General features: G+C 40.5%; 1 protein-coding gene across 1 annotated transcript; it reads right to left on the bottom strand.

Moving 5' to 3' along the window:
* CAMSAP1 (calmodulin regulated spectrin associated protein 1) lies at positions 1-26,542 on the bottom strand. The gene is made up of 18 exons (XM_082775982.1): positions 26,414-26,542; positions 25,882-26,044; positions 16,107-16,369; positions 15,757-15,918; positions 15,433-15,513; positions 10,896-11,037; positions 10,228-10,367; positions 10,031-10,127; positions 9,415-9,592; positions 8,593-8,687; positions 8,043-8,127; positions 5,244-7,680; positions 3,741-3,877; positions 3,449-3,657; positions 3,260-3,362; positions 2,786-2,901; positions 2,435-2,553; positions 1-2,170 (listed from the first exon to the last, which is right to left on the bottom strand). Exons 2-18 carry the CDS (start codon positions 26,042-26,044, stop codon positions 1,868-1,870), a joined length of 4,830 nt encoding a protein of 1,609 aa, XP_082632108.1. The 5' UTR covers positions 26,414-26,542; the 3' UTR covers positions 1-1,867.
* Positions 26,543-27,886: the final 1,344 nt, after the last annotated feature.

Here is a 27,886-nt window from a genome sequence, read left to right as displayed (position 1 = left end):
TCAGTTAATGAATTTTATTAAATTTCAGTGCTTTCATAAAATAAATATGGTATATAATATCAAACAGTGAGAAATAAAGCACAAGCATGAAAAGCATGGTAACAAAAGTTACACACACGATGGTGTTTAATACTTAGCACTTTAGAAACCATAAAGCCTTTAATTATTTACAAGCAGCAAACTATCTAACATAATTTACAAAGTTGCAGCAGCCTAGTCAAGAAGTACTGGGAGGGGAAAAAATGGAGAGACCGCAATGGAAGACCTTCACTTTGCTCTACCTAGTTAGTTAGCACTTTATTACGTACCCTATTTTCTCCTTATGTACATAACTCGTTGCAACTTCCATTACTCTCTAGGTTCAATAATTACACTGTATTGTATTTTAGAGCTCAGTTCATCTCTACGATTGGTGTAGTGCCTTCTGCACCGAGCAGGTATTTTCAAGTAACACTTCAAATAAAAGTAAACATGTGCAAACCAAGGTTACGAACCTCCATGACCCTCAGGTAGCAGTGTCCAACCGGATGGAGCAGTCGCACGTTAGCAGATTAAGTTATGCAATAGCTACAGAAAGCTACTCAGAAGTCCAGCCCGGGCAAAAAATGGAAATGAGATTTTTTTCTTTTTTAAATGGAACTGAACTGCAAGTATACCCTGTTACCACAGACAAAAATTTAATCTGCTGAAACACAAAGATCTTTAAGGTCATAACTCAAGATTTAATATTTCAACATGAAAAGAAATCCAAGCCATTCGACTTATTTGGGCTTTTGAAACAAATGCAAATGTCTCTGTTTAAAAATTGCTTTTAAATGAGAAAAACAAATCAATAATATATTAATATATCACCCAAAATAAAAAACATACACACTCTTCATTTTAGAGCATGCTGCTCATTCAGAAGAAAGACAGGACAAAGAAAGTAGAATTACATTTCATGATGTAATAAAAACATTAAAATTTGTGATCATTAAGTGCACCATCGTACAGGATTAGCGTGCTCAGAGTGGAAATGTTCTATACCTACCAGGATCCATTTTTATTAAAGCAAACAAATCTTTAGGACACTACCTGAAACTGAAATCGATAACAACTCTGCTCCGTTCAGCTTGCCTCAAGTTTCAGTCAGGCATGTTCCAGCCAGTAGCACCTGTATGCCTCTTCATGATTGTATTCCAGAAATCTTTAAATTTGCGAACAATTTTTTTTTTATTATTTTTTTATTTTTAAAAAAAGACTGGCTTTTGCAATCCTTGCAATGCTTATCCTAAACAGATACTGCAAGTAAAACTGTTCTGAGCAGCACAAGTTGGGGCTTTTTTCAGAAATCTGAGAGCTGGACTTACGTTGGCAGTAGATACAGTACAACAATTTGATGTATTAAACAGTTCCTCAAAAGGGTCTGAAAGGAAGATTTCCCTAAAGACTGTTTAAAAAACCAAACCAAACCCAAAACACTTCACCCAAGATCTGTTCAATCTTCTACTGAAGTTCAGAGCTTGCCAACTTTAAGAATGACAGGAAGGAGGAGGGAATGAGGCGGAGAGGAAACAGAACTAAATTCCCAATTTGTACCGATGAAAAGCTTCAAGTAAAAGGAAATCCACTTGTTAAAGATCTTGCTACATGCACAGTCCCTCATCAGTTGAAAGCCACAGTAGTTAGCATTGGGTGTAACAGCAGATTTATCATTTGTAAAAAACACCGACAATGTTCCTTCATTCTTAATAACTTGCATCCATGGTTTCTGTTTAGAAGCTTCTTAAAAAATGTTTATGGTTCTGCACATTTCATACCAAACTGTAGGGAAATGTCTTCATTTGCTGCAATCCCACTCAGCAATCTTCTCCCCAAGAGCTCAGTGTCATTTGCGAGTCTGAGTCTTCTTTGGCACTGCAGGTCGCTTGGCTTGCCACAAGTGGTTATGAATAGTAAGAGCATCCACACTGACAGACATGGTTTTGGCTGGAATTACATTAAACTGTTTTCTATCTGAACTGTACTTATAAAGTTTGTCAATCATTTTCTTGGTGATGCTCTTTGGCCCTGTTCCAGTCAGCTTGTAGATTTCTTCAGTGTCAGGATAGTAGCAATAAAGTGCTCTGAACTGGCAGCCAGCATCACGGAACAAAATGATGTAGTGGTTGGCATCGCATTTTTCAAGTTCCTGCATTAAAAATAAATAAGCAAACATACACACAAGATTGTTCAGTGAAAAATCTCACCTTATGCCCAGCTTTCAGCTTTCACATATAGATAAATAAGTGTTAAACTTTTTTTGAAACACCAGACAGTTACTGACAACATTCCTCATTTCACAGGTACATTTTGGGAAATGGTATTCACTGCAGTGCATCAGTAGGATTACGAAGGGAGTACTGCAGACAAAATTACTGTGAGTGCATTGATGATTTTATATTTTATTGCTTACCTCTAATATTGAATTCTTATGTGGCTCGTTCACTTTTCCAGCAAGACAGCAATGAGATATAGCATTGTGAATAATCGGTTTGTTTGATTTGCTGCTGGGTTCCTTAAATAACTTTGGACCTAAAGGAAGATAGATCAGTAACCTTCATTTGCCCAACGCTTATGAACGTTAAGATTTTCTTTCATCAGAGGTATATAAAAGGTAAAAGGTATTGGTTTTTCTCCAATAACTTATTTTTAGATATTAAACAGAACAAATTAGGCTTGACAACTTCCCAGAAGTTACAAGTCACACCAAACATATCGGAACTTTTTATGGCTTGCTATTCGTAACCAACACTCAAATAGTCACCTGTGTATTCTGCCACTGAAGCAATGGAAGATGCCGTTGAAGCGTTCTCCCAGTCTCTTTCTGTGTTTCTGCTAGGATTTCTGCTCAGTATTGGTAAGGACTCCATCGATTCAACTCTGTTGGGGAGTAACAGGGAAAATAATTATGATACGCCAAATGCCAACCCCCTGTCAAATCTTAAATAAATTGTCACTAGCCCTGAATGAACAGATTATTGTCCCTCTTCCTCCTCAGAATTGTCAGACTGTCCCTGCCAGATTATAGAGGCAAAATTTTATTATTCATTTAGGAAAAAGCAAAACAAAATGTCAAGTTCGAAACAGACCATCAAACTTGGCAGCCACATGAAATAGAACATGAATTCACCTAATTATTGTTGTGCCTCTGTGATGGCAAACTGAAGTAAACAACAGTGAATCCCAACACTATTTAATAACAGAGGCTTAACCTTCATTTATTTTCAAATATCTTTACCTCTGGGATGGTGTGCCACCAGAATGTACGCTTTCAGGTTCAGTTGTTGCTGCTGAGGCCAAAGACAGACTGGAACCAGACTGAGCACTACTTAAATTATCAGCTGCAAAACAAAAGATAAAATGTGAAACACATTCTGTTAAAGCAGATTTGCAGACTCATTGAGAACAAACAACTCAAAATTCTTACGGGTAGAAGAGCACTTTGTCCCTGAATCACTGTAAGATTCCTCACGATGGACCGACTTTGGCCTGGGTTTCTTGGGCTTTGATTTGGGTTTCCCAAGTCCCTGCTCCTCCAAGATTTGTTGCTGTTTTTTCCTTAGATATTCTTGCTTGATCAGTTCTCTACGAGCCTTCTCTTCTTCTTTGCGTATTCGGTCCTCTTCAGCTTTGCGACTGAAAAACAAACACAATGTTTAACATATAAAAATTTTCCTCATCTTAAAGAGGAGAAAAAGTATCCCTTCCCACATTATTACCGAGCTTCATCTCTTTTTTGCTCAACTTCAGCTTCCAGCTGCTGTTTCCGAATCCGAGCCTCCTCAGCTTTGCGCTGCTGTTTTAAAAGGAACGCTGCACGTTTTTTTGCCAACTCATCTTCTGCTTTCTGTTCGTCCTGCAAGATTCATAAGGATAGAAAGCTTTAAAGAATACAAGAAAATACATTGAACTGGACATCACGAAATTGCTGAGGATTCCAGAAAGATTTTTAGGAAAACATAAGCTAATGCTTTTGGAAATCCTTAGTTTTAGAATTGACAAGCATAAGTCAGAAAAACAAGCTTGAATTTTTTAGTGCTTAGGAGAACTTTGACGTGAAGCTTTCCTTTAACTCCATGAGAAGAAAATATGGTCGCATCTTACTCTGACTTGTTTTAATTACGCTTACCCAGCACAAAACCTCATTAAACTGCAAAGTATTACGGAACTACAAAGTTGCCTAGGATAGAGTATAAATAACCCCAGCATAAATGACAACCTTTAAGTCATTCAATATGAATCACACTACACAAGATTAGAAGCCAAATTTATCGAGGTTGACGCTGCCAACCTGAACTTTTTTGAATCAGAAATTCAAAAAAAGAAAGTCCCGTCATGTCAGCACATCATAGATATTTATAGTAATCACTGCTAAGTAAAAATAAAGATCCTAAATGTGCTGGACTAGAACCAGTGATATTTAAAAAACATCCAACCCAATAATATACGGAATACCACCAGACTCTAAAAACAAAAGCTGAACAAGCCTTTTCCCAAGCCAGAGTTGGGTGTGAAATGAGATAAATTACTTCAATTTAACACGTTTTTATCATGACATCTACGCTCCACCATCACAAGACAAAAACAAGAACTGCACGAAAGACGACAATTTCTTCCAACATTGCCTTTGAGCATCTGATTTGTTGCTTTTACCTACAGTCACCCAGCTAAGTTCCCCATTAGAGCCCTTGACCTTTTAGGCTGCTAGCCCACTCAAAAACCAGAGAAGCTCAGTTGCAAATGAACAAAAACCCCAATTCAGATGTTCAGCTTCCAGATAAGTTTTAAAAATTTCTGAAAGAACGTGGGCAGGTTTTCTTTCAGTTGCTGCAGGTTCACAGAATGCTCGGATTTCAAAACGGTAAATTCTTCTCATTACATTCAGTGATTTTTTTTGTGCTAAGTATTAACAAAATATTTGCATGTTTGTCTATGTATGTTTGTCTGTTACTCACATAGAAAAAAATTAAGGGAAAGAAGAAAAGCAAGGTTAGTCCCGGTTCCTAGTGAGGTTAACAGGAGATTGCTCTCAATTTCAGGAGACTGATTTCATAGATTGTCAATTTTTTTTTCCTCTGCAAGCAACTCTTTTCAAATGCACTTTTTTAAAGTGATAGTGTTGCAACCAAAACATTCAGAAGATGCAAGAATGAAGTGGGAAAAAAATCTAATGCTGGACAAACACGTACAAATAACAAAACATACAAAGGTAACATATTTACCTTGAAGAAAAATCCCACACCAGACTTCTGATCACCTTCACTAATTATATCTGTAGAGCTATCCTGGTTCTCAAGTTCTCCTTCATCTGGAGCTTTTAAGTCAGACAAATCTACTTCAATGAGATTAGCCTTGCTTCTCAGTGGCTCATCCACTGGGACGTTTTCTTTTCCTGAGCCATCAGAAGAATTCAACCCTGTTTCTTTGAAGCTGTTATTCACCTCCTTGCTCATTTCTGAAATGATATTTTCATCTTTGGAGGTGGAGAGAACAAGTGCCCGTTGATTACTCTCATCGTGAAGTCTATAGGTATCAAAGAAACACTTTTCTTGAGAAACGCTTCCCTGATCAGGACTATTTTCCAAGCTTATTTCTGTTGGTGTCTTTGACAAGCTATTGGATGAGAACGGTCTTAAATGTGGTAATGTTTCTAGGCTTTGTGTTGGAGTTTTAACACGTGCTGAATTTTGTTGTCTGTCTTTAGGGACTTTCAAATCAGATGGTCTTCCCGATCGAGGATTCCTTCCTTGACCAAATCGAGGTGGTTTACGAAGATTGTTCATTCCAGTTGGTGAGAGGGGCTCAACGAAATGAATCGATGGTTTTACCTTTTGGTCCTGAGTATTACTTCTGGTTCCTGGCGATGGCACTGTTGGAGATTTCATAAGTAGTTCCTGTTGCTGAGAGATCTTTAATATAGCCTGCTGGAGTGTGCTGATTGTTTCATTTAGTTTTTCAATAGAAAGATCACATTCATTAATATCTACTTCTGTAACACTGTCTTCTAGGAGGGCAGCAGAAATAATTTTACTTTTTTCCAATTCATGGATAGCAGCAGAGTCTTTAGGTTTATGTTGCTCAACAAAAGCTAAGCTTTCTTGCATTTTTACTTTTGCCACTTCTTGAGCATCGTTCAGCATTTCTTCCCTCTCCTCCTCCTTCACAAAAAACTCCTCAGACTTGGAACCCAAAGAGACTTCATCCAAATCTTCACCATTGTGCCGAGGATATTCTTTTGGAAAATGTTCTGGTTTAAGTGGTTGAGGAACATCAGGAGATTTCCCTTTTTTAACAACATGCAAGAAAGCCGCCTTGCCCAATTTTAGTCGCTGCCTGGCTGATAAAGCTTCCATCTTCTTCTTCTGAGCTTCTATTGCTCTTCGTTTCTCTTCCAACTGCATATGAAGCTGCACCAATTCGGAAGCTAAAAGATTAACATTATCTTTATTTTGCCTGCTGGGGCTTTGTTCTCGCTTCTGTTTCCACGTGGTCAGTGGTGCTGGACAGCTTTCTGACCCATCCGGCGTGGTCTTTTGCGAACTACTTGTGCTGGACTTTGTTTCGTAGCTATTAAGCCTCTGAAGCTTTCGTTCTGCGAAATTGGTCATTCGGACACTCCCACTAGCCATTGACACACTGCTAACTTGAGAAATTGTGCTCAGACATGGGCTGGAACGTCCACTTGCATCGTCCTTATCTTCATGTTCTTTTACCTTCATATCTTCCTGCAATTTTGCAGATTCTTCCTCACCTATGTATTTAGCGACTATAGGATGATCATCTATGACTACCAAGTCCTGTTCAGTGTCTTCTATGTCTAAGAGATCTGAATCAGAGTCCTGTCTCACCATAGTCCATGTAGTATCTGGAACATGCGAATTAAGACTTTTCACGTAACTTACGTTGACTTTACTTGCTATGTCATCATCAGATTTAGCAGCATGAAGAAAAAATCCTCCAGTAGGTTGATCCTGAATAGAAGGATCTAAACTGCTACTAGCCAAAGGTCTGGAAGCTTCTAACCCTGCCTCCAGCAGTGCTACCGAGTCTGCAGTACCAGAGTCCGCAACTGAAGTGAAATCCGAACTAGAAATTGGAGTAAAAGTCCTATTGAGATCATGGTCACCATGACTGCTGCTTGTTTTCTTGCGGATCAGAGGCAAGTGTCCCTCATTTAATCTCTTTGTTATAAAACTCCTTTGTTTCCCCTCCCCACATTCGTCCTCTTTATTGATTATCTGCTTTTCCTTTGCTGGTTTTAGAACTGCAGGCATTAAGGGCTCCAAGTAAAAACTGTCTGGTTTGCTTTCTAAAGTCTCACTATTTATTTTTGGAGACCATGCTGTCGCAACAATGCTGGGTACCCTGGCTGACGCATTCTGCAATTCAAGATCACCACGGTTTGGCCTTTCTTCAGATTTGATTATTGCAATAAGCTCTTCGTCTTCATCCTCAATTTCAACATTGTTCAGCAAGCTCTTCCCGTTAGTTTTCATTGATGGAGGATGGGGCTGGTTTTTGGGAGTTACATTAACAATATTTGAAGCAAGACTGTCTTTGCTGATTGATCTAGCCAGACTAATGCTATCACCAGATCCAGGGTCCACATCAGTACTGGCAGAATGATGAAGAGCAAATGGTGTTGGCTGAGACAGAGGCCTAGAAAAGAAAAGAACATGATGCTTATGTACAAGAAGTTACAAATTGTTGAATTAAGGACTGTAATAAACACAGCTAAAATTTTTGCTCCACTTAAGAAATGTAACCAGCAGAAAAAGTGACCAGCAATGGTAAACAACTTCCGATACTTAGATTTTTAACAGTGCTTAATGAAAATCATGTTTAAAGTATTTTCAGTTCAAACCCTAAATCCAGGCATCTGTGAAAATGCCTTTTTTTTTTTTTTTAAAGAAAAAAAAGTCTTAGGCCAGGAATTGATACCATATTACTACAATGAAATTGTCACAGTATTGAGTATCTTTCCATTAAACAGCATTGTAGTACTTAAAAGCACCCATTACCTGGGTTTCTTCTCCGGCCATGCAAGAACTGAACCTCGTGGCTGCCCATCAACACGGGTCAGAGAATTAGAACGATGTCGATGACCTGAAATATTTTTAAACAGTTAATGTTTTAGAAACTGTCTTTCAAATAGGAGTTTCATTTTCTTTTATAGCAAACCGAACACGTTGCTCCACCAAGAGATGGCAGCAGAAAACAGATTTGCTGGAATATTCAAAGAAAATAAAAGCCTAACACAATGAAAAGTGACACTGAATGTGTGTGCATATATATACACACACACACCATAATATATATAGATTTTTTATACACATATACAACTTTTGGGTTTCCAAGCGTGGAAGCGTTTAATTTGCTAAAATTCAAATCACACAGAAAAAAAAAAAAAAAACAACACAGAAAACGATACACAAATTATAACTGTTTCTGTATAAAGACTACCAAAAATGAATGTTATTCTCTTTATTTGGAAAATATTTTTTTCCCTTCGTTACTATACTGACAGGAATGGTCATTGTCTGTTGAAATGTAAATTCAAGGTAGACTTACCAGGGCTGTCTTCTCCCTGTAAAGATTTTTGTTGTTTTTGTCTCAAAGGGAGCAGTGGATGGGAAGGACTAAAGGCAGGGCTTCCTCCTTTGCCACTAATTCAGAAAAGCAACAACTTGTTAGTACAAGATTTTTTTTCTATAACAAGAGAAGAAAGCAATACAGTAGGGGAAGATACACGGGTAATAGGTAACCCTTTTCCTCCTCTAAAACACAAGATCATGTCATTAACTCTAATGTTAAAGAAATTACCTAAAGAGAAATAAAGGTTTTCATATGTAACAACAGAAAAGTACACTATTACCTGAAACCAAAGTGTTCTTACATTTTTAAATAGTGACTTTAACGTACTGTTATACAAGCTACATTTTAGAGACAAAGTAAAGGCTGAAATAACTTACTAGTTCCCCTCAAACTTACTTCAGCTGAAAAGCTTTGTGAGTGACCTGCTTGTACATTAGACCAGCGGGGTTTTTTTGTTTGTTTGTTTGTTTTTAAACCAGCACTTAGAGAATATGGCCAGTGAAGATGAGATGCTTGGACAATTTTCACATTTCACATTTTCTTCAAAACAAAAATAATTATTTCTTCTATAACAGTTGCGACATTTAGTGGTGAGGCTTACTGGAATTTGCTAAAGATTGAACATAACAGTGCCAGGTATTTCTTTGAGCTTGAGAATATTTTACAAATTGAATAAATTCAAATTATGTGCAGAAAATTTGTAGCAAAATTGGAACATTTAGCAGCAAAAATTCCTATGTTACCCAAATGGAAGCATAAATTAGAAGATTAATCTAAACAACATGAAAGCAAACTTACAGGTAGTCAGGTTCCTCAGGGTGTAGGTAGTATCTGCTGCAAGCTTCAGAGCCTGTCTGAGCTGTGGGATGCAAGTCTGCTGGAGTTGTACTAGCAGGGCTAGCCATGAAACTTCGCTTGGTTGCATTGGAAATAGGAACAGGTGGACGACTGCTCTTCTGCTGCAACACTGTTTTAACTGTGCATATATTTATAACATTAACACAACTTCTACTAACCATTGAAATAACAAAAAAGAAAAGGAATTTTTCAGATTTCACTCAAATGTACTGAAAACTTTACAATACAAAACTAAAATGAATCCTGAAATAATAACCTGCATGTAAAATATATATCTTACAGCGACCTTAATGGAAAGGAAGTAAATAATTAATGGGTTTAGAGAAATAAAAAATCTGCCTATTCTGCCTATCTCATTCCAAAATTAAGGACTCAAACCACAAGTGGATCTAGGACTAACCTTGCTTCCCTTCTTACTGCTTTCAAAGAACCCCCAGCCAGCAGAAGGCTCAAGTAGAAACAAAACTATAAAGGAAAAATCTCTGTGCAACAGTTTCACTATAATGTAAATGTTTTTAAATAACATGCTAATATTTATGAAACATTAAAAACTTACCATCTTTTATTTCCTGAATATCTCTTGGTTGTACAAAGTCTGGTTTGACATTCTCAAACCACCAGAAGAGTTCCGCAATGAATACCATGACATTAGGCTAGAAAAAAGGAAAAAAGTACATGTCACAATAATACATGTATATACTAATGACTTACCTTTGTTTTATTTAAAAGTATATCCTTTGCTATGTTTCTTACCTTTAAAACCAAAGGAGCATACAGCATGTCCTCCAATGTGAGATAAAAGCATTTGTTTAGATACTCATTTGAGAATTCTCTCAAAAGTTGAATATTATATAGGCTGTCTGCAATTGACGTGACCTCCTTCAAACAAATATCTAGAAAGGTGAGAAAAAAAATTTTTGACACTATTCCAGTGAATTAACCCTCCATCCACCACTAATAGAAATACTGTGTACAGGAACTTCAGAGTGCTTATATACCATTCAGTATTTATTGGCTAGCACTGACATCTCTACCTGTTAAGTACCAGAGGGACAGGAAAAAGATGGGGGTAGAAAAGTACACAACACATTACCAATTTTGCATTCATTTTAGAATCCATGATTCTATCACAGTCACAGAAAAGGTAAACAGGCTACAGAAAACAAACATAATAACAAACTAAAATAAATAGTAGAACCTATTTTCAATCTAGATTCAATTCTAGCTTTCAATTCTAGATCAGAAATCAAGAAGGTGTTTGTATTTTAATCCACTGATTTTATGCAGATCTCATATATAACCTGACTAATTTGGTACAGATCACCACCTAATAGATGTGCTGCTTTTTTATCTGATAATGCATTTCCAGTTCAACTTTCAAAGACTTCAGAATATTTATTTAAGAAACCTTTATTACATACCATCCAGTTTCATTTGCTCTGGACAATAATAGTGTATCACAGCTAAAAGAGCAGCACCATCGCTACCATCCTTCATCAAGTCTTCAAGCAAAGGGAAGTAAGGTAATTGCCTGCTTGAAAGATGGTCTCTTCGGTAACGCACCTAAAAAAGAAAACTAGTGTTCATGTGATGCCTAGGAAAACAGGAATTCTTGTACTGTAAACTCTTTATGGTGGATCCATTACAGCATTTTGCTTTATCTAAGTCAAGAACAGCATACAAGGTTATATTATACTCTTCTCTCAATGGAAGCCAATTCAGAAGAATACGGTGCTTCCTCTTTAAACATTCTCCTCATATCTGGAAGCAATCCATGCTGCTGAATTCTTAGCTTCATACACACATTTATTACAAGCAATTTCTGTCAAAACCCTTCCACACAGATGCATGAATGCAGCAGATCCAAAGAAAGAGACACAGATAACTACACGTAAACACTTAAAGCTTTGGGGAAAAGAAATTAAGATGAGCTAGCAATTTCTCATGTTACCCACATCCAGGCTTGCCATCACGTCCACAGAGAGCAAAGTTTTCTTGGAGAGATGCAGAATATCTGGCAAGCCAGTATGCAATACTAACGTGCAAAGCAAAAAAAGTGGCTTCTTCCAAGAATGCTCTGCAGGAAGGCCTTTTAAAAATCAATGGCAAAACTCTCCTCGATTTCACTCTAGATTAACATCAAGTTCTTCTGCCATCTAGCCCCTGCCCCTCACGCAGCACTGAGCATACCTGATGAGTATCTAAAGCCAACCAGCTAAGGAGCAAATCTTGGCTTGCTTCTTGCAATTTTTGCAAGAAAAATGTTAATGTTGATATTTAATGAAGGATCTATGTGCTAGACTAGAAGGCTGTATCCAAGTCCCAGCAGCAAAATGATGTGGCAAGCAAAAGAACAATGCACTACATAGCCTAGAGAAATGTCTTCCAGTGTTGGATAACACTCCTTTTACACCGTAGGGCATTAACAACACTTAACATCTACTACACTACACAGCTGTACGTTAGGCCAGTGCAGTAGCCAATACGGAGTGTGTATTTAACGATCAAAACAAAATTTGATTTTTACCAATGGTATTATACACTTTCCAAGACAACCTGGGGGAGCTCTCTGCACACACACACACACTCTCATATGCGTCAACTGAGGATGGCACAGGCTGAGAAAAAAATCTATTCCAAAGAATGAAGATCACTTATAATCAGAGCAGTAAGAACCTGTTTCACTTATTTACTTTCCACATCCATAAACATGTTATGTTAAGTTTCCCTGGCAAGTATCTCTAAAAGCTATATCTATATGCTAATGCTCTTTTTGCTCTCCTTTTACCAGGTGCAAATTATCTTTTTCCCCAGCCTAGAGCACTCCACAAATATGTAATGGAATGTGAATCATACTGTACCACACGAGCATATTCCACTGGTTCCAGCATGCAGTGCGATATGGCATGCATCAGATCAGGCTTACACAAAAAGAAATAGTGAGATACACGATGGCAGTTATTCAAACACGAAACAAATCAAATGCATTAGCAACATCCATTATGCACTGGAAAAGCCGTCATTAAGTCTAGTAAAATAAGTATGCACACTAAGGTGATCTGGTTAGCTTAAAAGGTTCATCATTTATCCACTTCGTCAAAGCAAGCAAATTAAAAGACAAACTTCAGATTTTTTTTTAAATGTTAGTTGCTCCTGTATTTAAAGCAGAAACATATTTCCTTTCCAATAGGTTTAAATGGAATTTAAACCAACCACAGTCAATACTGAGAAATTAAATGTAAAATCTGTAGAGTACCTCTTCTTTATTTAAGCTTTGGTGAAAACACACAATATCAAGGTGGTTTTTCTTTTCATTTAATTTTTTTTGCCCTACTAAATTCTCTGAACCATTCAGTCTTTTACAATGACAATTCTAAATTATTCTGTATATTCTGAGGTTTGAGATTTATTTATTTATTTATTAAATAAATGGCATTTGTATGCATTGAAGTACAAAAACAAGTGCTACTGAACTAAAAAGAGAGAACTATATATGCTAAAAAAAAAAATCACAAAAGAAAGAAAAAACAGGGGAGAGGTGGCACAGCATAAGAACTACTAAGGAGACTGCAAAATCATCAGTAAATCAGGATAATCTAAGGGATACTGAACTAGCAGTGAGATTATTTCTATTTATTCCTTCCTTTACCACCAGCTTGCCCAATGGTATCGTGCAAGTCAATTCCACTCCTGTAGCTATTTCTTCTACTCTCACCCAGTTGTCTCTTGAAACAAAACATCCTCCATGAAACTTAGAATTGCTATCAGGTGTAGGCCTCCAATACAGATGTGATCTTTGGGCACACACAAAGTGATAAGCACTAGGGCAACACTTCATTACACTGTCACGAGTCATTAAATGAGGCTGGAAGACAGGGTTCTCGTGCGGGTTTAATTCGCCAACAGGTCCCCACTCACACTTCCTTTATTTCAGATATTTAAAGTTTTTACTGTGGGCCGTAGATTCACTTAAACAAGTACTAGACTGTGAGCCAGAAGGGCGAGACTGAGCTCCCTGGGGAAAGGCGGAGATTGTGACTTCCAGATCATGCCTGCCTTTTACAATAGTGCTGCTCTTTGGAATTTACAACTGAGACAACAGCTCTCATCTTCCCAGACAGAAGATGAAAAGCACCAAATCCAGCAAGTGGAGGAGGAACGGTATCGAGGAAAAGCACCAAAACAAAGAATAATCTCTGCAAGTTCAATCAAAACCAGGAAGCTCAGCCAAAAGCAAGCAGGCTTGTATACTACAGCATCAATCCCACAATATATATATTTTAAACTTTTGTTTTCACACTTCATCAAAAAGAAAATATTTTGTTTTGATATGTTAACTTTCCTCCCATAATGTCAGCGTCAGTTTCCTTACTTTGCCATACAATTCCTGTAATTGTATTCCATACAATTGGCTGTAGTAATAGGCCCAAACTGGTTTCTCAAATCTTCTAACCTCATCTCAAGGAGTAACGGTGCTCTGGTTTGGACAGATTTAACAACCCTGGGAGCACGAGTACAAAATGAACTAATGCAAACACCTACGCATCTTAATTATAGATTGAAAGATCAAGCAACCATTTAAACCGACCAGCTTTTATATCACCTTAGTGCTGCGATCAATTACCTACTTGCGACAAAAATAGTAAATACAGAAATTTCAGCCATTGTTAATTTCCTAGTTTTTGGCTTGCACTTCATATTCGTCACTCCTGCACCATGGAAACAATTCTGAAGTGCTGTGAAGTGATTATGCTATATGCTGTACAGTATGCAAAAGTCATGTTATGAAAATTAAGCCTGATGAGCCAGAAGCTTACACAGAGCGTGTTTGTTTTATTTTTTTAACACTGCTTAAGAAGCATTGTGAATGGAAGCAAACAATCTGAAGGAATTTTAAAAAGCCATGATTTTGTGGATGACAACTGGTGTAAAAGTAGTTCACTTACAGGTACTAATTTCCAATACCATTTGGAAGGAGACTGCTCAGGAAGCAAGGAGAGGAATGTAGGAATAGGAAAGGAACATCAGCAATGCAAGTTATAAGCAGCAGTACTTAAATGCACTTGAGCAATAAACACTTTCATATTTTAGAGGGGCTGTAGCCTAGAAGCTTAATTTAAAAACATTAAAATGAGACCCAAAAGTCAGTAGAAGGTCAAATAGTTAAAGGGATCCTTCGGACCACACAGCAACTTGTAAATTAAACAGCTCTTAAGTCCCCTATCATTGAAGGATATGCTGCTATATAAAGTACATAAAAATCTTTGCCACTGACATTAAAGTTAAATAATTGTGCCTTGTTCACATGCTAAAATTTTATCCTCTTTGCACAGCAATGCCAACTAGAGGAAAGAGCATAGCAGAGCTTTTCTAAAGGTTTTATTAAATCATGAATTGGGAGCACAGATAGCTGGCATATGTTACATTTTAGAAAAATATTAATTTAAATTCTCCAGAAATGAAAGTGTTCTTTGTTTTTGCAGTGTTAGTGCATTGTGATATAACTTCAAGAGAGAAAGGGGAGGGGGTGGGATCGCAAACACACACCTCTAACAGCTGAATGCTAGGAGTATGCTTACTAGATACAACCTGAATAAGCCTCTGAATTTACATTAGACAATAAATTCATGTAAAACGGATATGCCCCAAAAGCTTTCAAAATATATGTTATATATTTTGTGCTTTGAAAGCTGAGCGAAGTTTTCTAAAAACAGTAAAACTGAAGCAAGTTATTTTAGTCAAACTAAAACTTGAAAGAAAGTCTAAAGATACTAGGGGGACTGAAAGGTAAGGAAGGGCTCTGATGGTACACACGGAACAGACTGCATGCACGAAATCTCAGGGTTTTCAAGGACTGGATGCCTCATGTTTTCTGACAAAGAAAATGCTGACATGTTTATATTTAAATCCAGTAATCACTAATACAAAAAATTATGACTGAAGATAAATTTGTTTTACCTTTTGATGCCCCGGACTTTCCATTAATTGCTGTTTTAACTTTATCTCTTTCTCTGTTATTTCTCTCATTTTAAGGTTCACCTAAAAGGGAACAGAATAGAAAGGATATATTCAGATGCATTTTAATGTTTCCTGAAGTTGTTGATTTTTTTTTCCTTCCCTCTATTTAATGGTCACTCCATTCTAAAAATACAGAAAGCTTACAGAATAATTTATTACAAAGATGATAGAAAAGCACAGGTAAGAGAGACAATCATCAGAACTTTTGGAAAAATTTGAAAATTGCCCATAAGGAACAGACACACATCTTGAAGTAAATTCTACCTTGTTAATCCAGAAAACCATTGCATCCTCCAAATCGTAGGGCAGTTCTTTTGAGGCACTGAATGTAGAGAAACGCTTGACACTAGCGACCACCTTTTCAATGCTGATCATTTCTACAGTATAGGCCATCATGAGAGCATCAATCATTGCCATATGAGAACTCTAGAAGAAGAATGCAAAAAGCATTGAAAAACTAAATCCTTTAGGAAAGAACTTTGTATATTCTAACTGTATTTACAACGAAAAAAATCATGAGGTTAGTGACCTAGAAATTAAAAGCTCTTCATTCCCTTAACTGTTTAAAATGGTGTTAAATAAAAAGATCATTAGGTGGATTTAATTAAGCTAACCATTTTGATTGGTGCACAGCCCAGGTCGGATTCAGACACAGGTGTATCATCGCTCTCCATGACGTAAATCCCTTTTCGAGACAGAGCCTGGATCACTGACTGGTGTCCCTGCAGAGCAGCCACCTGATCCCCCTTCAGGATGAGGCTGCAGACACGACAGTACAGCTCGCTGGACAGCAGCAGCTTGATGACGGGTGGTTTAATGTGTTCTTGCTCATATTGATCTATGTAAAACGGGTCCTTCAGCTCCTCCGGGACATTGTCTGAAACAAAGAAGAAAGTTTCACTGAGTGACATCAGTAAGTGGCACCAGGTACGGATTGGAGTAAAAAGTTCTTCCTTTTGTTCATATGAGAGAAGAAAATCAAGCACTGAAGATACTGAATGCAGTAGGCCTGCAGCTCCATATCACAAACGGTTTTCCATAGGTCTTTTTGTCTCATTTTGACTACATAAAGCACACACATAGTTCAGAAAAAATCCTACACATTACCAGGGAACTTTCCTAAATAACTAGAGCCCCATTTCACAGAATGAAGTGTCAACACAGTCCATTGCCCTCTATGCATCTCTAGGTGTTCCTTGGGAAAGACCCAGCTCAATCACAACAATGCACCAATTACTCTACCAATTACTGTATACAACTGGCATTTTATTTTTTTCCGGCATTTAAAGTTATTTACTCAGATCACAGGCTAGTAGGCTCTGTGTATCAGACTGACAAAGTATCTATGTCTTCCAAGCAAAGTTTACAGCTCCTTCAAGCAGCATCCCTAAACAGCTGTGCACAGCAGTTAAATAACTGCAACATTTGCATTTGGATCCTATGTCATCGAATCACCATGAAGATCTTCCCCCGAAATCACCTCAATAGTTCATTTCAGTAAGTACATCTACAGTTAAAAGAATTACTAATTTGGCAATGTTTTGACTTTCAGCTCATTTCCAGCATAAATTAATTTTTCAGTTGAACACATTCCTACCCAAAGCATATCTTTGAACCGCAAAACAAGCCATGTAGTATTGGTGTGCTGCGGAGCACCTGGTGTTCATAAAGATGAGAAACTGAGCCAGAATGCTATCAGTTACGGGAGCTAGAAGTACTCTCACTTAAATAAAACTGGGTAGTAAACCACTGTTGTCGTAACAGCCCTATCTGGGACTTAGAGTTACTCATACAATACTGCCCCTATTTTGAAAAATTGAAAGCTTTTTCAAGTTTTTAGAAAAGAACATTTTTCCCTTAAGTGACACTGAATGCTGTGCTATACAGACCATATATTGAAGATGGCAGGAAATACAGTAAAACCTCACAGGCACCACATAAGCAGTATGTTAACAAGGTTGTCCACTTCTTAGTGAAATAGATAGTAAACGCAAATATTTTTAATCTCCTTAACATTAGTCAACCTGACCTAAAAATCAAAGGCTGTTGAAAAGTAATTCCATTTAATGGCCGCTGCCATTTCCAGGCAAAGAGGAGCTTCCATTTCTAATGACCAGGGAAGAATCCACAGCCCAAAATGTAAAGCAGCTCGTATTATTCAACATTCAAGCTTCATTACAAGCAGATACACCTTCAGCTATCTAAGACGTATTGCTTTTCAGTAACATTATTTGTAAAAGGGAATAATAGAATGCCAGCTCACAGAACACCTATGATGAAGTACGTTCTGGTAAGAGCATTAGCATCACTCCAAGTTTTAAAGGATTAAAAACATAAAAAACTGAAACCTATGCAAGTTCAAAACGCCTGAAACGTGCTATATTTGTTCGCTGTGGTGGTTTTGTTAGGAAGGTGTGCCTCCCAGCTCCTTGGAGCACCTTGAGCTGGGAACTGAGGTGGCAGCCTGAAGCTGCTGCCTGGAGCTGCACGCCCAGTTGCTGCTGGACCCAGGAATCCCATCCCTGAGCCAAGGCCCAGGAGTTCAGCTCCCTGGGCATCCACAGCACGAGCAGCAAACAGCTCGCTTCAGCCTTTCTGCAGGTACCTTCTCCACAAGGCAGGTGCTTGCTTTATGGAATACAACAAAATAAGTCACTGTTTCCATTGCAGCAGCAGACAGAGGCGTTATTGGTTGGTGTTCCGATTGTGGTAGCATAATTCCACATTTGCCAATAGTACACACAGATTCTATTTATCTTTTTCCTACTGTGGCATTTAGTTACATTGCTGTTCAGGAAGAACTGTGGGTGCAGTCTTTGACATAATGCAAAATCCAGACCACATCCATCTATAAAAGGTGTCAGCAGCACACATCTGCACGTCAATCTGCATAGTGTGCTGCCCTCTCTTGTGGAGCCGACGGTTTTCAGTTTGGTGCTACTTTAAATCAAATTAACCTAAGGACTCAACAACCCAGAACGTGTAAAATAGAATTCAGAAAAATAGTAGGAAGACAAAAATTAGGATTTGCACAATTTAAAAAAGGCTTTTAAAAGGCCAGCTGAGCACAATATACAACGGTCCAAGTCTAACTTGCATCATAAAAGCTGCTGCCAAGACCTCTCCCTCAAGACATTCAACTGATGAACTTCAAAGAGAAGGAAAAACAAACCAAACAGAACAAAGAACCACAAATGTTGGGAAAAGGATCCTATTTACTACCTTTTAAAGGGTGACACAATGTGAGGCATCTCTATTTGCACAGTTGCTAACGAAGGCAAAAAGCTTTCTCTCCACCACTAACACACAACAGGCACAACCCATCGGGGTGGGATTTTTCCACCCTTATCAAAACAGAAGACACCACTGGAACGTGCTGCTCTGCTTCCTGCCTAACAAAGGCAGCGAAATCCCCCACACTAATTCTTGTTTAAACTAGCAACATTCGTGAAGATTTTTAAAATTCTTGTCTAGCAATGAATTGACCCAGTTCTTAGCAAAGAGATTCCATGTCTCACAGACATAAAAACACTCAAGATTCTTGCTTAAAAAAAAAAATAAAAAAATACATCTTGTATCTTGGCTACTGTTCTTTATTCTGAACTTCCAGACAAGAGATCCCAAATTATTCTATACTGAAGAACCCTCTAGCTCCATGTCTCCCATCTCCTGTAACTGCTGACTGACTGAATGGATTATAACATGACCAAGATTGAAGATACAGGGGAGAAAAAAAACAACTTCTAGTAGCAGGACTAATTATTTAAATAGGATCATTTGAAGTTATTCATAAACATTAATTGCCAATACTTGCAACTTACTTCACCATAAACACTTGCCAAGCTTTATTTCCTACATTCTTGGTGTATTCAACACTTCTAGCTACGTTTGGAGACCAATGCCTACCTGTTACAGCAGGGAACAGCATTGCAAATACTGTGATATCCCAACTAGGGGCCACACTGAAAAATTCAGTTATAAATACTTCAACGCTGAAGAGTGGAATTATTAGCTTTGCTATTTAATTCAGATTTACTTTACACTCTCCTTGTGGACATAAATACATTACCCACACAGCAGGCACAGATGAGAAATAAATGGCAGAAAAAGCTGTAATGCAAAAAGGATGCTACAGAGCAACTCTGCATTGAGAAACTTCCACTCATCGCAGCTGCAGATGCTCTGTCCACCATGCAGTCAGTTCAAACTAGGGATAACATGGCCTTCCTAGTCAGGAGCGTCCAACAAGAAATGATTTAATTGATTTAATTGCAAGATCCATCTTCAAAATCTGCACCTAAAAGTGCAATGCAGGAGACCTGCCTTTCACATCGCTGCTAATGACTCTTATCTCTAGCACAATGCCACAGGAAACAATCGGTTGCAGCACCCAGGTGTGCTCATTCTCCCCTTACAAGTGCCAAGATTCCCAACTGTCAAAGCCTCAGAAACACGCTGTCAGTTTCAGGACAATTCAACACCAACAAGAATTAACCTAACGCTAATTTCACCTCCAGCAGCATGCACAGATACACAGGTAGCCACAGACACCCCGACAGATTGCCCAACCCCTACCGTGGGGAGTAACGCCGTCTCCAAACACACCACATGCTTTTTGCTTGCCTCACTGCTGAATGTGTCAACGCTCCTTTTGAAGAAAATGTCCCAGCCTTCAAGTCCCAGTTTCCATAAGTGTCTTTTTCAACACCTTACTTTCATGACCTATAACTGTACTTAAATGTGAGAGCAACTGTGTGTTCATCAAAACTTGTGCTTCTATGCATTTGTGCTTTGGAATTCTCAAAATCAACTGGAAAAATTTAATTCTGAGCAAATAATGCCTGAGGTATAGCTACAAGATGTTCAGCTTGAGCACTTTAACAAATTCTACCAAAGCATAACAAAACAAAATAATTAAACCGAGTCCTTTCCGTGCTTATATTGTGGTCTCCAATACCATGCTAGTTCCAAGAGGAAGTTACTTCTGCGTGTTACCAAAAAGCTTGCAACCCTTCTGCTTTTCCTAACCTGCTCTCTCAGTAGTTACCTCTAGAAAAATGTTAGCATCGACTCCAATGCAAGCTTTACAACAGCTTTTTCAAGCTTTTTAAAAGACATAAAACAAAGCCTACCAGTGTTTCTATAGCAACTTCAAAACGAGATGGCGTGCACGCTGATCATCAGATCTGTCAAAGTGCATACGTAATAATTCAGTTTGTCTTAAGTTTTTGTTAAGAATTGTCAAAGAATTCACCATGTTACATTCAGTACCTGAGCTGACTGGACACTGATTTTATGCAAATGTTACAAATGGTTGCATGCAGCTGACTCACAGAGCAAGGATGTCCAGTTTTGCTATCTCCAACACCTATGAAAACAAGATAACATTTCTCCAACTTTCAGCAGCAAAAACTCTTAAGTCTTCCTGTCCCCTTGAGTCTAGCGCAGAGATATCTGTGCTGGCTATTTTTACAAGAGATGAAGCACTCAAAAATAAGCCAGCATAACTTCTCATTAAGCGATCCTTTTGGTATCCTGTCGGTGAATTCTAATCTCTCAAAAAAAAACTGTCAGTTCCAAGTATAAATCATTCTGCATACAAGGTAGTTTACAGGATTACAAAAATAACTTCACGTGTAACAACAGCGAGAAAGACAATTATTTCCAGGCTCTCCCCTCCTTGCTTTAGGGTAGGGACCATTTCTTTACCATCTCACTTACAAACACCCGTTCAGAGACGATTAGCTGATTACAATTTGATAAAGAAAAATAAAGCAATCCTGAACAAATTTGTCTCATCCCTTGAACAGAAGAAGTGGATGCCAGCCAGATCTGACTTTACCTCGAGAAGCATGAAGAACTGGTTTCACATGGAAAGAGAGCCAAGGCATCACGGTAAACAGAACGAAGCTTATTCAAATTGTGAGTAAGATTTCATTAGTATCAGTATCTGTTCACAGAATTATTTAGTGCTGCATGAAGTCCTCTAAGCTGCAGAACAAAGCAGAAGCTACACTTTCTCAGCAGCTCAGACCACGTACGTTAATAACAAAAACATTCTTTGTTGGTTCTCATTACAGAACTCTATTATAAACTCCAGAAGTGATCTCTAATATTACACACAAAAATTTATGGAAAATGGGTAGGAAAAAAAAACAAGCTAAAGGCTTTGTATACTGCCGGTGAGAGTGACTGCACTTTTATTATCCTATCTTTTGATCAGGCAGAAAGCCACAAATCTGGCTAAACAGAGGAAACAAAAGAATTATGGAATTCTTCACCTTGTAAACTTCACAGAAGTAAGAAGTGTTTATGAAACGGGCCTTATTAGAGAAACAAAACGTTTAACTACTGGAATATTTGCAAAACACAACAGCTTTCATAAAAATATTTTTATTACAGAACAGAGAAGAAAGCTGGCAGAATAGGGACTGGGAACACAGGGGTTTACTCAGGCAAGTTTAGCCCAGGAAACGTTCTCTCAGTGCCCCTACCAGCTGGCAACTGTGTGTAGCTCTTACAGTACTGTAAAACCTTATTTAACAGGTAAGTATTAAGTACTTCAAAGACAAGAAAAGCCACAACTTGCATTTCCTCTACAATGGATTACATTAGCACTTGGCTCTGCTGCCTGGATCTCGCTAAACGTCTCGGGCTGCTGTTAGCAGTAAGCCTGGAGCCCACATAAACATGCTAGGCCGTGGAAAGGTGTAAATAAGCAAAGCCCACCAGGTTCATTCGGAACAACCTGGATTTTACAAGCTGTGATGAAGCAGCAGCAACGTTTCTTATGGAAATGCTGGGAACAGCATGCTTGCTCACAGCAAACTGCAACACAAGACAGACAACACTTTCATACGCTCCTTAACTATAAAAGTTTATCATAACCATGATGATGAAAATCAATTTGTGTGCGTAAATTAATGCTGGCCTAGCTCAATCCACCAAAAACTCAAAGTTCTCCACTGCCACTGCCTATTTTTCCAAGGTGCAGCTCAAGAAATCAGCACAGGGCTCGGCTGTGGCTTCGCAACCTGCTTCATCCAACCAACTGGGGAAGAACGATTGCTCCTGAGGACGGCTTGCCAAGCTGCTCAAAGCCTCCTACTCTCCCTTCTGCAAGGTCAGAGCGAAGTTTTCAAAGGGACTGAAGCACCCTGTGAACTCAGGTACCGCAGAAACCCACTGGCACCCGTGCTCCTAGGCCACAAACGTTCAGAGTTGTGTTTTCACACTGCTGCTAGAATTCTTAAAGCAGACATTTGGTTCTCATCAAAGATTGCTGATGGAAAAGATTATTCTAATCAATTTCCCTCCCCTCCAACTACTGTCTCAGCTGAATGGACTTCATTATAATCTTTCAGGTGTGCAGAAGGTTTCCAGATCCTTGTCCATAAATTTTTACAGAGATCCAGGACATGCTCCCAGAGTTATTTGGGGAAAAGGAAGGAGGTGACAGCAAATGGGAGAACGCCTTCCTTCACAGCTCCACTGACTTCTCTTTTCTAGAATTTGGGCAAACAGTTGTAAAACCCATCCACGGAATCCATCTGTGACAACCAGGCAGCCACCAGAGACAGGCAGGAGGAGCCACGTGCTGCCAGAAACAAAGCATTCAGCTCCGTTCCTATTCAAAAAGGGGAGTTCTCACTCCAGCCGTATTTTGTGCTGAGGAGGGAAGGTCGCTGTGCGCAGCTGTTTGGCTACCAAAATTCTCATTTCACGGGCAGAAGAGAAAAAAGAAAGGATGCATCATCAAAGGAAACAAATCCCAAACTAAGACCTCAAATCCAAATTATGTAAGGTATGCCATCAGTAATTTGTCCTTGAAGAAAAAAAAAAAATAAAAAAAAATGCAAAGGATGGAATTTTTTTCTGCTTAGATAGGGAAAGTTTAAATACCTTGCAATAGTAAATAGAAAATACAGCTTTGGGTAAAATCTACAGTGAAGAATGATTATTAGCAACAGTCCACACTAGAACCTAATTCCTGTTCTTGACCATTTCCATACTGAAGCATGAGCTTAGCCTGCTCAGGTGAAAATGAAATCCAGGATATGCGCCAGCATTTGCAAGATGAAGGCACAAAATTAAGTCAACTCATAATGGCAACTCCAAATCTAACATTTCAGAAAAACACTCTACTCAGCCACTTGAAGACAGCTATGGAAACCCTATCAGACAAGAATTACTTCAGAACATAAAAGAGTGCTTCAATATGATAAACAGAGAGCCTTTCTTTTTTCACCAAACTAACTAGAATTAAGCCTAATGTAACAAAAAGCCCCTCTGAAAAATATCTGCATAGTGAGATTTTAGACTTGAAAAAAATGGAATCACAATTGCTTGGTAGCTGCCCAAGACTCCCTGAACATCCAACGTTACAACAACAACAAAAAAAAAAAAAAAACAGAGATGACAAGTAACGTATTAAGTTCAAATATTACTCAAAATGGTAATCATGTAGAAAGCTTCTTTAAACCCATCTCTCTATGAATTAAAGAGGCTTATAAATTTCTAAGTATTCTGCAATGCCATGCTAGAAGCTACGGTTACTATGTGACGACTGCAGAAGCCATTTCAAAAATCAACCAAATTTCCATGGGCCGTGGTTCTGAAAAGATATCCACACACACAAAAACCAAAACGTATGCACTGGAGCTAACCAAGGATGCAACACCAAGAGACCCAGCAAAAATATTTGCTGAAGTCATTTTATACATTAATAGAAATTATCTGAACAAGCCTAAATACAAACAGAAAACCTGGCAAATGCTGCTGCAGCCCTCTGCACACTAGAGCCATGCCACTGCCATCATGACAGGTGGGTTTTCCAAAATTCTTTGTCAAAGGAAAGCAAAGTACTTACTCAATGCAAGGCCGCGCTGCCAAGTGCACAAACAGAGCTGTTCCCACCATACTGATCTGAGACCTGTAGTCACAACCCTGAGCCCCAGAAGTCACCACCAATAAACACGAGGCCACAAAGTTTTCTCTGCAGCACACAACCTGTGCCAGTCAAACCTAAATCAGGATTAGCTTCCTCCTGAAACAAAGTCGTAATATAAATGGTGCATCTTCCTGGCCTGAATATCCATTTTCTCTCTGACCAATAACATCACAAACAAATCCAGCGACTGCAAAATACGAGAAGAAACACCTGTTTACTCCTCCAAAGTTATCAACATTTCCTTAACACCCTCCCCGAATCCCCACATTTTTAAACTTCATCTGATAAAAGTATTTTTTGTCTCTTGGTGCTTGTATTAAAATACCTTCACTAATTTTAAACGTTACAAAAGCTCAATTTTCTTTCTATTTCCCCTGCTGTCATTAATGTGGCCAGACCACTGACAGAGCTGGTAATATTGAAGGAAAAATAATTTAGAAATTATTTCCAAAAGGGTAATATTTAACTGCAGGAATGCACTGCTTTTCTCCAGCCTTGTCACAAAGTAAGCTAGTGCTAATCCATTAAGCATATTATGAGTTTGTCGAATTAGACTTAGATTAACAGGGCTACCTCATTTTCCAAAACAAGATTCTGTAGATGCTTTTATTTTATGTTTTGGATAAACAAGTGCTCCAGCATATTCCTTCATAATGAAGCTACTTAAACACAAGAGGCACCCAGCAGCAATAACCCAAAATAGACAGGTAGATCAAGATCCAAACAAAAAAGCAAATTTCAACAGATGCCAGGAAGATACTGTGCAAATGTGACTCCGGAACTCTTTCTTTTTCCATGTTTGGCTGTAATGGTTTATACCAACATCTGGGAAGGAAGAACTCCTCCTCCATCACCCACACCTCGCTGCTTGATGTCACAGAACACAAACTGTATCTGCTCACGCAACATTTCTTTCACAGAAACGACTTTTTCCAATCATAAATGCTTTGGTTTTTAGGGCGTTCTGAACCCAATAACGCAGCCTGGCAGAACAAAACAGGAACCACCTAGGCGAGCATACAAAGAGCATCGAGCTCTTCGCATCTGTTGGCCGAGATGACTAGACAAGGAAGCACTCCACAGCCTGATGGGCTTCGAGGCCTGCAAGTACTGAGAGTCTACCTGGCTAAAATGAGGATTTGAACGTGGCAAGACGTGCGTTTTTTTGTAATAAATAACAACGATAATAACAATAACCATAGTGAACGTTATCGGTGAGCATTTGCTGCCTGGTTTGCCGGTTCGGAGCGGTTCCATTATCCCCGGTGGGGGTACCAGGAACCACGTAATGTTAAAAGCCAACGATCTGTCACGTTATTGATATCTAAAACAAAGGCGATCGGGGCTCGATTCGCTCCCTCCTGCCAGGGATGGGAGCGGAGGCGGCGAGCACCCCCCCACACACACAGCGCACACCCTCCTGACAGCGGCGGCCTCACCTATTCCGTAGGCTTTCGCGCAGATCCACTGCAGATTAGCGGCTATTTTCGCTCGGGCTGAGTCGTAGAGCTCCAAGGGGACGATCTCCAGGGCGCTCTCCGCCAGGGCATCCATTTTTCGCCTGGCGCCGTCGCCGCCCGCGCCGCCCTCAGCATCCACCATCTGCAAGGACAACAAAAGAGCGCGGGCCTGACGGGGGGGGCGGCCAGGGGGAGCTCGGCGGCCCCCCCGGCGGCTCCTCACCCCCGGGGGCAGCACCTGAGGCTCCGACGACCCCCGCCGGGCCCGGGAGAGGCAGCACAGCTCCCTCACGCCCATGCTCCGGGAGGACGAGGAGCAGCAGGAGGAGGAGGAGGAGGAGAAGAGGAGGAGGAGGAGGAGGAAGGCAGGGGACCAGCAGCTCCCCCTCCCCTCCCCGCCGCGGCCCTGCCCGCCTCCCCGCCCCCACCCTGAGGAGGAGGAGGAGGAAGGGGGGGAGATAGGAAGGGAGGAAGGCAGCAGCCCCCCCCCCATAGGCCCCGCCGCCCTCACCTTGCTACCGCCGCCTCATCCCCGGGCACGGCGGCCGCCGCCTCAGCCCGCAGAGCCCCGGCGGCGCCTCGGGGGGGGCGGCGGCTGACGGGGAAGGAGGAGGAGGAGGAGAGGAGGAGGAGGAGGAAGAAGAGGAGGAGGGGGGGGGGGAGGAAGGCTGCAGCCGCCGCCGCCGCCGCCGCCGCCGGGCCGGGGCTGGCAACGCTCGGGACCGCGCGCGCGCGCATGCGCAAGCCCCGCGCGCGCTCCCGTGCCCCCCCCCCCCCCCGCGCTCGCCCGCTCGCTGCCGGCCCGGGGATGGCGTGCGCGCGCGCGCTCGCGCTCGGCGGGCGGCCACTGCGCAGGCGCCGCCGCCCCGCCGGTTCTGCCGCCCGCGGCCCTCGCTTGGCAACCGTCGCCATGGCGACGGCGAGCACAGGCCGCGGCCTGCGCCCGGCCCCCCTCCCTCACATATACACCCGGGGTTTTCACCTCACGGGCTCGGTGTCCCGGGGTGATGTGCGCGGAAAAGCGCTCGGTGTTAAATAAAAAAAAACAAGAGTTTGCACACCACGGAGAGCATAAAGAAAGGCCCCGGGCCTGCCCCAGCCCCCGGAGGTTCCCCCTCGTGAGATGGGCTCCAGCCGCCACCCGGCTGCTGACGCAGCGGTTGTTGAGGTCTCCTGGGCATCACTGTGGATCCTGAGCAGCTGGGTGCTGTGTGGTGGAGATGGGACGGTCCCTGAGACGGTCCCTGAGATAGTCCCAGGATGGTCCCTGAGGTGGTCCCTGAGATAGTCCCAGGATGGTCCCCAAGATGGTCCCCGAAACAGTCCCTGAGATAGTCCCGAGATGGCCCCCAAAATGGTCCCTGAGATTGTCCCCGAGCTGAGCCTTTTAGATGAAAACTTCAATGATGGCCATAGCAGCCCAGGCCCCTTCCCCTCCCTGTTTGCACAGTAGCCATGTCAGAAGGCCCCATCCCGCCACCCTGCGATCCTACAGGGCACGCGGGGCTCGCACAGGCCGAGGGATCCAAGTTACCAGACAAAAGTGCAGAATCGGAGGTTTTGCGGTGACTCACGTCAGGCTCGAGGCCTGCCACAGGCAGCCCATTGTTCGCGTGTTTGCTCTGACAGCCGTGTTGTGCGCGGTGCTGTCTCACCACGTTTTGCAGTTGTCATTTGGGCCTCCTTTATCATGCAGGGAGGCATATAAATGCCCAAGAATTTCTGTCTTGTGATTGTAAATCATTAACCAGGAAACCCTTTGGGTACACAACAACTTCCACAGTAGTAAAATCAGACATTTGCTTCATGCTATCTTTCCTGCTGGGCAGCCAACCACACTTGACAAAACATCAGAACTGCCAGTGTTTGATCATCAGCAATACTTTTCTCCAGGTTATTACAACCAATTTCCCCCAAGACTTGACCTGTTAATATCCGCTTACAATCAAAGGATGCCAAAGGCGGTTTCCATGCAGAAGACTGG

This window comes from Aythya marila (genome assembly GCF_965140915.1).
Source record: "Aythya marila genome assembly, chromosome: 19".
Taxonomy (NCBI): domain Eukaryota; kingdom Metazoa; phylum Chordata; class Aves; order Anseriformes; family Anatidae; genus Aythya; species Aythya marila.
Note: the sequence above shows the minus strand (reverse complement) of the source record. Positions and strands in the feature narration are given on the sequence as shown.

Excerpts from the sequence above, each read along its gene's own strand:
- CAMSAP1 (XM_082775982.1), bottom strand. The coding sequence starts at position 26,044 with ATGGTGGATGCTGAGGGCGGCGCGGGCGGCGACGGCGCCAGGCGAAAA. Across the intron at positions 15,919-16,106 it reads GCTGTGCACCAATCAAAATG|AGTTCTCATATGGCAATGAT; the intron begins GTTAGCTTAATT and ends TTCTTCTTCTAG. Across the intron at positions 8,128-8,592 it reads ACAGGGAGAAGACAGCCCTG|GTCATCGACATCGTTCTAAT; the intron begins GTAAGTCTACCT and ends AAAATATTTCAG.